Source organism: Zootoca vivipara, chromosome 1 (assembly GCF_965207765.1).
Source record: "Zootoca vivipara chromosome 1, rZooViv2.hap1.1, whole genome shotgun sequence".
Lineage (NCBI taxonomy): Eukaryota > Metazoa > Chordata > Lepidosauria > Squamata > Lacertidae > Zootoca > Zootoca vivipara.
The window spans coordinates 122,007,558-122,020,269 of NC_142582.1; the positions used below are offsets into that span (position 1 = coordinate 122,007,558).

The 12,712-nt window shown below is 44.0% G+C and overlaps 1 protein-coding gene across 1 annotated transcript in view; it reads left to right on the forward strand.

Moving 5' to 3' along the window:
• KIF26A (kinesin family member 26A) overlaps nt 1-12,712 on the forward strand; it is a 140,328-nt gene that overhangs the window by 50,440 nt on the left and 77,176 nt on the right. The window contains exon 3 of the mRNA XM_035105016.3: nt 4,080-4,595. Within this exon, the coding sequence (XP_034960907.3) occupies nt 4,080-4,595 (516 nt within the window). The remainder of the gene's footprint in view (nt 1-4,079; nt 4,596-12,712) is intronic.

Here is a 12,712-nt window from a genome sequence, read left to right on the forward strand (position 1 = left end):
CTGCTCTAAAACCAAAGTGCCATACTACAGTGGTACCTTGCAAGACGAAATTAATTCATTCCACGAGTTGCTTCACATAGCAAAAATTTCATCTTGCAAAGCACGGTTTACCATTTACCCGGTTTACCCGGTTTACCCATTTAATTAATGCGTTCCTATTCGTCTTGCGAAGCGCAGCCATAGGAAACTTCGTCTCGTGCAACGCAAAATGCTTTCGTCTTGCGAGTTTTTCGTTGCATGAGGCATTCGTCTTGCGGGGGTACCACTGTATTAACTTAGGTTCACGCCCCAGCCCTTTAAAACCAGGGCTTGCAGTTGTCATAGTCTTATGGTGCCACTTCTACCTGGCAACATACAGCGCAGCACTATGACAACTGCACACACTGAAGAGCATTAGTCAAAGAGAGAGAGGGTGTGTGTGTGTGTGTGTGTGTGTGTGTGTGTGTGTGTGTGTGTGTTTATGGCCAGATAGCACTACACTGTTTTTACCATGGAAGGTAAAGGTAAAGGAGCCGCTGACCATCAGGTCCAGTTGCGGCGCTCATCTCGCTCTATAGGCCGAGGGAGCCAGCGTTTGTCCGTAGACAGCTTCCGGGTCATGTGGCCAGCATGACAAAGCTGCTTCTGGTGAACCAGAGCAGCGCACGGAAACACCGTTTACCTTCCCGCCAGAGCGGTCCCTATTTATCTACTTGCACTTTGATGTGCTTTCGAACTGCTAGGTGGGCAGGAGTTGGCACCGAGCAACGGGAGCTCACCCCATTGCAGGGATTCGAACCGCCGACCTTCTGATCAGCAAGCCCTAGACTCTGTGGTTTAACCCACAGCGCCACGCCACCTGGAAACATAAATACAAGCCATAAGGAAACATAAATACAAGTCTATGGCAACTGTTAAGCTCAGTTTAGAGGACTTGAGCTGGCAACTTGAGCTGTGGCTGAGCTGGCGGCAATAGGAGCAGGTGTGTGTTGGGTGGGGCTCAGGTGCAGTTTTCCACTTGGTCGCTTGCTTGCAGGTAGTCTCTGCCCACCTGACACATAAGCATGTGAATGGCAAGATGCATGGCTGTATACCTACCATAATTCCATTTTTCAGGTTCAAGAGATAATTGCAAGTAGTGTGCTCACCCATTTATTGCAAGAAATGATCCTCGAGTGTAAGAGGGTAATGAGTAATTCCAAGTATCGGTGGCAGGGCAGTAAAAAGGAGGAGAAGCGTTAGATGTATGTCCTAATTAAAGTTGGAAAAGGTGGGTTATAATGGGATATTCACTTCCTGGTGAGCATTCACAGCTTGTCATTAAAGCAGCAAGACTTTGGGGTTGTGTATGTGTGTTTTGAGAGGAGAGCTAATTTGGGGAGGGTGCTTTAGAAACAGTCCTAATTCAGATAGGTGATCTGCTTTGTCTGCCCTCATTACCAACGAGTGAAATTAAAGCACCCCTCTCCCCCACCCCTCCCTCTCCTTCTTTGAATTAAATACACAAGCCATCAGCTGGGCTCTGATCTTTCCATTTAAAACCTTAATTGTCTAAAGAGCTCAACGTGAGCCCTTGAAGTTGGCCGGGTCTATTGCAGGGCATTAGTGTTAGCTGCAGATTTACAAGCAAGCTGGATTTAATCTTTTGCTTTAATCCCTGCAGATAGTCCTGTTTGGAGAAAGCGAGCCTTTTGCGTGTTTTAGGAGATAGGCAACAAGAGTTTCTGAATGAGGGGCTCCAGGAGCTTGGTGACACAAGGTTACGTGGGGAATCTGCCGAGCCTTGAAACGAATTAAATTATGAGGGAGGAAAACTCGGTGGGAAAAGAATAGGTGGTGCTTTTAATTCAGCACCTGTGTGCGTATATCTTAGCAGCTCAGAAGGTAGCTGCAGGCTTCAATTGTGTTTCTCATCAAGAGCAGTTATAGCGTAAAGATTTATTAGCTGAAATGCCCAGGTTCCGTAAGTGACTGGAAAATTTAGAAGACATACTTTCAAAGAACCATTGAAAGTGGTTTCCGACAGGTTATGCTCACATATTTTGCCTCCCTGTTGCCTCTGGTCAAAGTAGCTTCACAGGGTTTTTGCTTGTTTGTTTTAGGCAATATGAAAACCCGCTGACCCTGTTTATCAGAGGCAGAAGTGTGATTTGTCGTGAATAGGGGTCGCTCATTCCTCCCATGCTTGATTCTTTGAAAGTGTGTATCTTCCGCTCTGGTCCCCCGATAAGAGATGTGGAAATTGTGGATGGAGATCATACCCACTTCTTTCTGATTCCTTGCTTTAGGCAAGAAGGAAACAATAACAGTACAGGGAAGCCGTCCATCGGGTCATGCTATAATCTCTTTTTAATGCTCCAAGGTCCAATTTTCATGGCTTGAATGTCGTTGTGAGCCTTTGAAAACGAGTTGTGATATTAGTTTTTTTTGGGGGGGGGAGGATGGAAGTCCCAAGGTTGTTTCTGAGCATGAAGAAGAGATGTGTGTATTAGATTTTATTCTTTATTTTTTAAATGGAGAGTTAATTAAAAAGGTAAGTAGACGAGCAGCTACTGAATGCACCATAAGTTCTGCTGTTAGTGCCTGATAATCATTTTCACGCTGGGCATTGCAGAGTGACGCTGCTTATTATGGTGTATTAATTAATCAGCCATGGAGAGTCCGTTAGGGAGCTCAAGAGGGTGATAGTCTTATGCATATGCAGACCATCATGGGTGAAGATGAGGCCATGTTCGCAAACTGCGAACAGCTACATTAAAAGAAGCATAGTTAAGCCAAAGGCTCATCTCCTTCAGCCAACAAATTTCACGTGGGAAGACTGCAGGGTGGACATGAGTGCAAGTTACTCATGCAGAGGCACAATGACCACCTCCTCTGAACATGGGTGATTCTGCCATGTCTCTTGCTCTGGAAATTATTGCGTAGTTGGTTACTTTCAGGCGCAGAAAACTAGCAAAACCACTTGCCCCATATGCAGCAGGCAACCAAATTTGTGAATTGGTGCTTTTCTCAGTGGAATAGGACATTTATGTTTGGGGAGAGGGTCATAGCTTGGTGATGGAATCCATGCTTTGAGTGCAGAAAGATCCCCAGGCTGGATCCCCAGGATCTCCCGTTAAAACTGGCAAGTGATGGGAAAGTTCTCTGCTGGAGTCCTTGGGACAGCTGCTGCCAATCAGAGCAGAAAGTACTGAACTAGGTGGAGCAGTGATTTTGGCTTGGCTTTATGGAGAAGGACCGCAGCTCAACGAAAGAGCGCCAATGTTGTGTGCAGAAAATGTCAGGTTCAGTCCTTGCTCTATCTCCATTTGAAAGGATCAGGTTACAGGTGATGTGCAAGACTGGCGATTCACTGCCATCCAGAGTGGACCTGGCTGCGTTAGATGGCCAAATAGCCTGAAACTTGTCTAACAGAACTTGGTTGGATGCAATGCAACCCTTTGCCCTATATCAGCGTTTCTCAACCGCTGTTCCGCGGCACACTAGTGTGCCGCGAGACACTGGCTGGTGTGCCGCGATGTGCAGCGACGAGAAGGGCGATTTGCATTGTCACGTGCCTGGCGGCCGCCTGTCGCATGCCTGGCGCGCCCGTGTCGTGACCCGGCCGGCTTCCTTTCCGGCGGGTCAGTGTTGTACATTGGCGGCCGCCAGGCACATGACAATGCAAATCGCCCTTCTCGTCGCCGCACGTCGCGGCAAAATTTAGACAAACTAAACTAAAATTTAGACAAACTTAAAGAAGTTGGCTGGATGAGCTCAACCTGAAACTTGCTGAGCAAAGGATTGTGCTGGCAGAGAAATCAGCGGCTTGTGAAGCCTTATTACAGGAGATTGCAACCAACACAGCAATTGGCAAGTGTTTCTTACAGTCATAATTATATAGTCAATATAGGGCGGCACAGAGTTAAATTTTTTAACTTTTTTAATGGTGGTGTGCCTCGTGATTTTTTTCATGTAACAAGTGTGCCTTGGCCCAAAAAAGGTTGAGAAACACTGCCCTATATCATGGGTCTAGACTGCATCATCGTAGGCTTGTTTTGACTTTCTCTCCTTTTCCTCGTCTGTGTCTTTGACTTATTTTGCTTCTCCTTTTCTTTCAGGACCCCCGATTATCAGCTTTAATTTTTGACAAGCTTCAAGTGCCTGAATACTTACAGAAACCCAGGAGCGAAGGGGAGAGCAGGTGTGATGTCTGTGCAGCCCACCTGAACCAGCTGAAGCAAGAAGCCCTCCAGGCCATCCACAACCTCGACCAGGCCAGCTGCCAAGACGCAGGAGACCCCACACAAAGTGCCGCGGCAATGGCTGCTGTGTTGCCAAGGCTGACCTCCCAAAACGTGGTCACTGTGTCCTCTCAGAGGGACGTGTCTCTCATGGCTGGGCAGGTGGGCAGGCAGCCTGGCAAAACTGCAAGCCTTTTCTCCGGGACGGAGAGGAAGAAGGGAATTGGATGGCCGCAAGGTGCAGGCGGGTTCCCAAACTCTAGCGTTCAAGTGACAGTGGCTCCCGGTGGCCTTAGCGGAGCGTTGAGCTCGGTGACCATCCAGGCTCAGCAGTACCTTGAAGGGATGTGGAGTATCTCCAGGATGAACAGCTTCCTCCCTCAAGCTTGCCTAGTAAGTAACCGAACACTTGGCCTTTGATGTTCCAGAAAGGATGTGTTTTCTTCCTGCTTGGTGGGTTTCGGAAAACTCCTCTGCAGGTTAATTCCAGAGCTCCGGCTGCCCCGTTTTAGCCCCAGAATGGGTCTTTCCTGGAACGATGCTGGCAGTGCGATGCTTGTGCTGCCCCAGGGAGGATGCTTTCTGTTACCTGTGGTTTTAGAACAGGAGGAAGGAGTGGAGCAGCAGCTTTTTAAATGTAGAAACAAATGGGAAGCACCCAACACCCCTAAAACCAGCAGAGTTACTTAGGCTGTTAGGTCTAAGACAGCGGTGGACCAATGAGTGTCAAATTGGGGGTGTTTCACTGGAGGTCTTTAGACATTATTCAGACAGCTGATTCCTTTGTGTGGTGGAGTGCCTCCTTTCCACCATTCTATGCGACGCAGGTCTTCTTAAATAGGGCCCCATTCACTTGATCCTTCCCTCTCAAAAGGTAAGGGAAAGAACAACAGTTGTGTGAATGTGCTGCCTTCTTAGAACGCCCTGCAATTGCAGGTTGCTTTGGATGAATGCTGTAAGGCAGGCTTCCTCAAACTCGGCCCTCCAGATGTTTTTGGCCTACAACTCCCATGATCCCTAGCTAGCAGGACTAGTGGTCAGGGATGATGGGAATTGTAGTCTCAAAAACATCTGGAGGGCCGAGTTTGAGGAAGCCTGCTGTAAGGCAAGACGAAGCACCTGTTCCTCCATCATGCAGAAGAGTCAATTGACCATGTAAACTCTCTATTGGCACCAAATAAGTATGTTTAGAATTGCATCCTAAGGCTGCAACTGTGGGCATGATGACTCGGGCATGAATCCGCGAGATTTACTTTTAAGAAAGCATGGTTAGGATTGGCCTGAAATTCTGTGTTTATATAACTGGCTGTAGTATTTCTTTGTCCCTGTGTTAGTTTTGTACCAATGACCGTGTTTGGTATTAGAACTGTTCAAGACAGGCTTCCTCCAACTCAGCCCTCCAGATGTTTTTGGCCTACAGCTCCCATGATCCCTAGCTAGCAGGACCAGTAGTCAGGGATGATGGGAATTGTAGTCCAAAAACAGCCGGAGGTCTGCTTTAAAGTGGTCTTCTCCAGCTGGTGCCATCTAGAAGTTTTGGACTACAACTCCCACCAGTCCCAATTCCTGATGGGAACTGTAGTGCGAAACATCTGCAGGGCACGAAGCTGCGGAAGACTGCTTTAAAAGGGGGTGGGGAGGTTAAGCTGCCTTTTGTCCAATTTTACTGCATTTGAGCTGTCAGAGTATTGAAGTAAAACTACTCCTCTGTAGCAGTTCCACTTTATGTGATCAGGCTCTGAACTTGTCATAAAGGTAGCCTGGTAATCCCCCTAGACGCCTGTGTAAATAATTACCGTCTAGAACCAGTGCATTTTCTTTGTCCACTGAAGAGTGTAATTATGAATGCTACTTTTTCGTAATAGCTTTTTATTCGCCCCAAAGTTAACAAACTGGAATATAAACTGTACATGGTTTAGAGATAATCCTCGCATGAAGTATGACAGCTGTTCAGAACTGAATGGCTTCACTAAACTCTAGGAAAATATTGAATTAAAAGTGAAGGATTTTTTTTCTAAATTAAAAAAAAATGTAATTACCTGAGTTGGGCTTTGGTTGGGATTCTAATAGATATAGATATTAATCTCTGAGCCTACTGGAAACATGCAAATGGATGAACAGCCATTGGGGGGGAAGGTTCCTTTGTATATTCCCAGGTAAACTGTATTTAAATGCAACACAAAAGAAAATGGATAAAGTGATTGTCGCGAGGGCAGGAAAATCTTCATAGTAAACAGAGCATGGTTTGCAGATGGCTTTTTCATGCAATATGTGCCAAAAAAAGTAATGGCATGATCTAAGGCCCAAACTTTTTTTCAAAGAGGGCCAGATTTGATGCAGTGAACATCATGCGTGAGGGCCGACCACAGTTGTTGACCTTTTTTTTTTTTTTTTACAGTTTTACCCCAAAGTTCTTGAGCTTTCTTTTAGGATTGAAGTTTACCCCAAAGTTGTTGGGCTTTTAAAAAGGATTTTACCCCAGGACATATACTGCCACGGGCTGCATGGGTTTCTGCACAGAAACGTGGGGTGCCTGAGCATCCCTGTGCTTATCCCAAAAGGGGTTCAGGGAGTCTCCACGCTGACATTATTTCACAGGATGGATTCAAGTACATGCTGGGACTTTAGTTTGCACAGGTCAAGTGGATTAAAAGGCTCTGCTCCCCTAGCATAACAAACCCACTCTAAGGAAGAGCTAGACTTTTTGTGTGGTTTGGAGAGTGGAGGGGAAATGGATTCAGAAGTGTGGGATGCATGAATAACTGACGGGAAGATATTAGGTTCGCCATACACCCGGGAAAATCTGGACATGTCTTCTTTTGGGGGGCCAACATTCCCATTTCCCCAGCTTGGGCTGGCAGCGGCTCAGACTGTCCTAATTTTTGCTCTTCAAAAGATGGTAACCCTAAGATACATAAACACCCCCACAAGCAAATCAGGATGAATGCTCATTGCCATATTGATGGTCCTCTACTAAGGAACGTAATGGCAGGGCAGGTTTGTAAAGGGCCGTTAAATGTTTTCTAAATACAGTCATACCTCGGTTTAGGTACGCTTTGGTTTGAGTACTTTCAGTTTAAGTACTCCGCGGACCCGTCTGGAATGGATTAATCCACTTTCCATTACTTTCAATGGGAAAGTTCGCTTCAGGTTAAGTACGCTTCAGGTTAAGTACAGACTTCCGGAACCAATTGTGTACTTAAACCGAGGTACCACTGTACTTGAAATACAATTTAAAACCAATCACGATAAAGCATGTCTACATGTTTCTAACATCTCTAGCCAAAAACAGAGCTATAGAGGTTTTCTCAGATGACACTGAGCATATGTCGATTAGGAATGAAGGCTGAAATTGTGTAAAAGGAATTAGGATGAATTAAGTTACTGGGGTAACTCCCCCCCTCCTTTTAAGCGTTTATGCAGGGTTTTTTAAAAAATGGTGCACTGCCTTATATACAGTCTATTGAAAAAAGCTGTATGATTTGAAAGCATCTAATAAAAATAATAGTATTGGGATTGAAAACCAACACAGCTAGCTACCTGTAACTGGTGCCTCTTGAGTATTTGAAGATGATCGTCTGCTCCCTTGATCCAGTGATCTTGACCACTGCATTATGGGGTGTGTTTTTTCGCTCCCAAAAAGGCTTCTCCATGCACTCTGTTGGAGGGAGCAAACTCATATAGCTCTTTGTTCACTTAAACCCAATTCTTATCTTACTGGTGCCTTGTGCTTGCTGCTTTCCTGTCGCTCTGTTCTGTGCTGAGGGGCCTCAGGAATCATACCCAACAGATACTTGGGTAATCAGATGGATTGAGTACCCATGCAGGCTCTGGGATCTGTAGCCTGAGGGTAGCTGTTAATGGTGATAGAGCAGAATGTGGTCCCCGTTAGTCATGTTGACGGTAAGATGAGATGAGACGATAGTCAGTGTTATGGAGAGCCAGAATCCCTTACAACAAATAGGGCAAACTAACAACTTTTCAAGAAACACTGAGGCAAGGCAAGGTTGCTGTACTGCTCAGCTGATGTTTACCTAGTCAGCAAGTTAGCTAATAGACTTCGCTGGTAGGATTTGGGTTACAGAAAGGCCCTGCGGGGACAAAGAAATAATGAAAATATGTACACTGCCGCATGGAAATGAAGTAATGAAAGGAGAAGACATGTCTCTACCTCCAGTATGATTCATGTTTCACAGAGTAGAGAAAGTAAATGTAATGTGTCTTGATATCCCACAGAACCTCAACTGAAATCTCTCTCTTGTGCATGAATGCTGTGGTTGGATGCATACCGGTACATAACTGTCCAACACTCACAGAACTGAGATAGACATTATTCCGTATGATTTAATGGAAAAATTCAAGGATAGAGAATTTGTACTAGTTAATACAAATTAGAACTTGCAATAGTTCTCAAGATCATTGGTTGGAAGGAGTGCAAAGGAGTGCAAAGTGAAGTGTCTTGAAAAACACAAACATTACCCTTCTCCATGGACATTGGACATGCCTAAGGTGGGTGGGAAGTCATAATCTTGCCCCCCCCCCAACCAGGCACAGCCTCTCTTCTCCATTGAATTCTCTGGCCCGGCCCATACTGTTAGAAAAGTGCAGAATTCAGTTTAATAGGTACATTTGGCCATTTGTCGGATTGGTCAGGAAGCATGCAGCAAGGACGGCCCTTTTCGAGAAATACTTGACTTGGTTTCCTTTTTCCCAGTACAGTAAGGAGGGTGAATGTCCTGAAAACGTCTTCATCCCAGGCATCCTGCCAACGAAAAACCCTCCCAAACAAACAACCCGTCCATTTGATCTTTTCTCACCTGCAGGCCAAGTGGGTATTATTACAGTCTCTCGTAAAGGGACATGTCTAAACTAGCTGCGGCAGCCAGTTGAGCCAACAAGCACCAGTAATCATACCGAAAATGGTTGGCCTAGATTTTCACCTGTTCCTATCATGGGCAGGCTTTCACACCAGGTGTGCATGAAAGAATATTCAGAGAAGAGAGGACATAGAATGAGGCCCTTGCGTCAGGCAGTCATGGTACTAAAAATGTGCATGGCTTGCGTATGGTGGGACTGCGAGAAAATTAAAATTTTCTGGGGATGTATCCACGAGGAGCTTAAAAAGATGTTTAAAATCTCTATAGAAAAGAAACCAGTGGCGTACATATTAGAGATCCAAGGAAATGACATCCCTCAGGATAAGAAAAGGCTCTTTCTGTATGCTACAGCCGCAGCCAGACTACTACAGGCTAAAAATTGGAAAGGGGGTGTTATCCCAACAAAGGAAGATTGGATAAGTAAATTATGTGATTTTATAGAATTGGCGAAGTTAACGGGAGCCATAAGACACCATACACACCAGAAATTAAGATTAGAATGGCGGTGTTTTGAAGAGTGTATGAAAAAACACTGTTCCAAAGACAATATTTTGATATGCATCGACTAATCCTTCCAGCAGCACCTTAGAGACCAACTAAGTTTGTCATAGGTATGAGCTTTCGTGTGCATGCACACTTCTTCAGATACACATGCACACGAAAGCTCATACCTATGACAAACTTAGTTGGTCTCTAAGGTGCTACTGGAAGGATTTTTTAATTTTTTTATTTTGTTTTGACTGCATCAGACCAACACGGTTACCTACTTGCATAGACTAAGTTTGTAAAGAAAACAAGGAGACAAAATAACTAAATTGATTATTTATAGAGTAATATTTAAAAGATGCAAAATTAACATGACACTTAAGCATAAAAATGTTGGTGGAGGGAAGTCACATGGGTATAAATTTTGTGGGCATTGGTTATTATATGTATTGTGGATGTATCTCTTTTTTCTCTTGCCTCCCATTCTACTTCCTTTCTCTTTAGTATTTGTGCTTAATTTGTATGTGAACAATAATGAATGAATGAATGAATGAATGAATGAATGTGCATGGCTTGTTTCAAGAGTTCAAAGACTTTTAGGCCAGTTGTTTTTCCATTTGATGGCTGTGGGTGAAGCTAAGGCTAAGCTAATAAGGCAAATACAGCAAAAGTTTGTGTGTGTGTGTGTGTTTTAAAGAACATGGTAGTTCTTTAAAACAGTATATTTAAGAAATTCACGTTAAGGCAAGATCGAGTGTGCTGCTAAAGTTCACTGCTCTTTTGTTCAAGTTCCAATAAATATATTTTCTGTGTATTACTAACACACAAACGTTTCTTGGATACGGGATGCCTGGCTAGTTGTGATAACCCAACTTGTGGAAGAGGCCGCACAGATCATACTTGAGGGCTTCATAGACTTTTCCAGCATTTTTCGTAATCATTCTTTTTGAAGGAATTTATTGCAAAACTGACGAACAATTCGGCTGTGCTAATTGGAAGAGATTTATTGCGCTGCTGCTGCTAAATGATGTAGCATTGTTTGATGGCAAAAAGTGTATAAAATAGTACAGTGGGATGCAATGGCGTGGCTGTTAGTTGCCCCTTTCTTCCTTTTATTTGTATTATTGATTTTATTTCACTGTTCAGGCAGTAATGGATTTATAATTAGAATACAGTCACAGTAATCAATGATGAGATTATTGGGCATATAAATAGAACTTTTGAGACTAAGATGAGGTCATTTCCTCCTGTAACCAAGGATCAATCATTGGGGGGTTGCTGAGAATTTTTAAGTAGCACTTGCAAGATTTAAGATTGAAATGGCTTCAGAGAAATAAATCCAGACCTACAGCTTACTTGTAAAAAATTCCCAACGGAAAGGATTGCTTTATATTTCTAGAGCAGGAGTGGGGAACATCTTTCAGCATGAGGGCCACATTCCCTTTTGAGTTGCCTTCTGAGGGCCGCATGCCAGGGGTGGGCAGTGAATGGAGCAGCAAATCAACTCTACAAATCTATGATTTTATGATTCTCTGATCATGGCAGATTAACACGATCCTAGATTCCCCCCCCCCCCCCGGTCATTTAAAAACCACGAATACAAAACCCCGAAATTTCCCTTTTGAATTTAGAGCAGTGCAGAAAGCAGTTTGGGATATCCTGCAGTTTGGGAGGTCCTGAGAGTGCAGCTCATAGACACATCTGAACGTGCTTGCAGATGTTGGGCTTGTTCCTTCTCTGGATCTTGGCCAACATATGTATCCGATTACATCTGGTAAGATAACTTGAGCAAGGATTGAACAGCTTGAATTTTGAACTGTAATGAGGAGAAACAAAATAAAAAAATTCCTTCCAGTAGCACCTTAGAGACCAACTAAGTTTGTCATTGGTAAGAGCTTTTGTGTGCATGCACACTTCTTCAGATACACTGAAACAGAAAGTCGCCAGACCCATTTATATAGTGAGAGGGTGGGGAGGGGTATTACTCAGAAGGGTGGTGGGAATGGGTGATTGGCTGGTAGGTGTGGTAAATCTGTGGATGACTGTTAACGACTGCAATTGGTCTTACAGGAAAAAACAAGGGGTGAGATGGCTAAAAATAGCTTTATCATGTATAATGAGATAAGAATCTAATGTCTCTATTCAGACCAGGTCTTTCCATGGTTTTACGTTTGGTAATAAGTTGCAATTCAGCAACTTCTCTTTCCAGTCTATTTCTGAAATTCTTTTGTAATAAGACAGCTACTTTGAGATCTTGTATAGAATGTCCTGGGAGAGATTGAAGTGTTCCCCTACTGGTTTCTCTGTCTTGTGATTCCTGATGTCAGATTTATGCCCATTTATCCTTTGGCGTAGGGTTTGGCTTGTTTGCCCAATATAGAGAGCTGAAGGGCACTGTTGGCATTTGATGGCATACACAATGTTAGAAGATGAGCAATTAAATGAGATGGTATGTTTGATGTTGTTGGGGTCACTAATGGTGATGTCCGGGTGAATGTGGCAGCAAAGTTGGCATCTGGGTTTATTGCAGGCTCTGGTGAGGAGGTTGGTGATGTAATTAAAGCAAGCCGAAAGCAAATGGCACTTCCTTACAACCTTGGAGGTGTTTGCATTGTCCTCCCACCCACCCCACCCCTCCTCCTTTATCAGTAAGTAGAGTTAAACGACAAAAGCGGCGACAAAACTGGTGGCTGTGTATTTTTGTGTGCCTCGGATAAGTGATTCATTTTGATCAAAGTGGCTTTGTGGAAGCATATTGAGCAACCGGCTTGAAGGAGCAGCGTCTCAGCTCAACAAAAGCTGAATGTGTCTTTCTAATGTGTGTCAGTAAATAGAGGTCAGGCAAGGTTTCTTTTCCCAATCTCTCTCTCTCTCTCTCTTTCTCTCTCCCCTAACCCCCCCCCCCGCAAAAGCAATTATAGCAGGTTACATTACTCCAGCATAAATGCTTGGGATGGAATTGGACTTGAAATGATTGTTAAATCGCTTTGAAAGCTTTATAGGGAGTGATTAATAAATGGAATAAATACATGTAAATAAACAAACTTTGTTGTTGTTATTTGTTAAACATGTATGCCACCCTTCATCCTGAGATCTCAGGGCAGTTCATTGCACACAAAAACAACCACAAAATACACAATATAAACA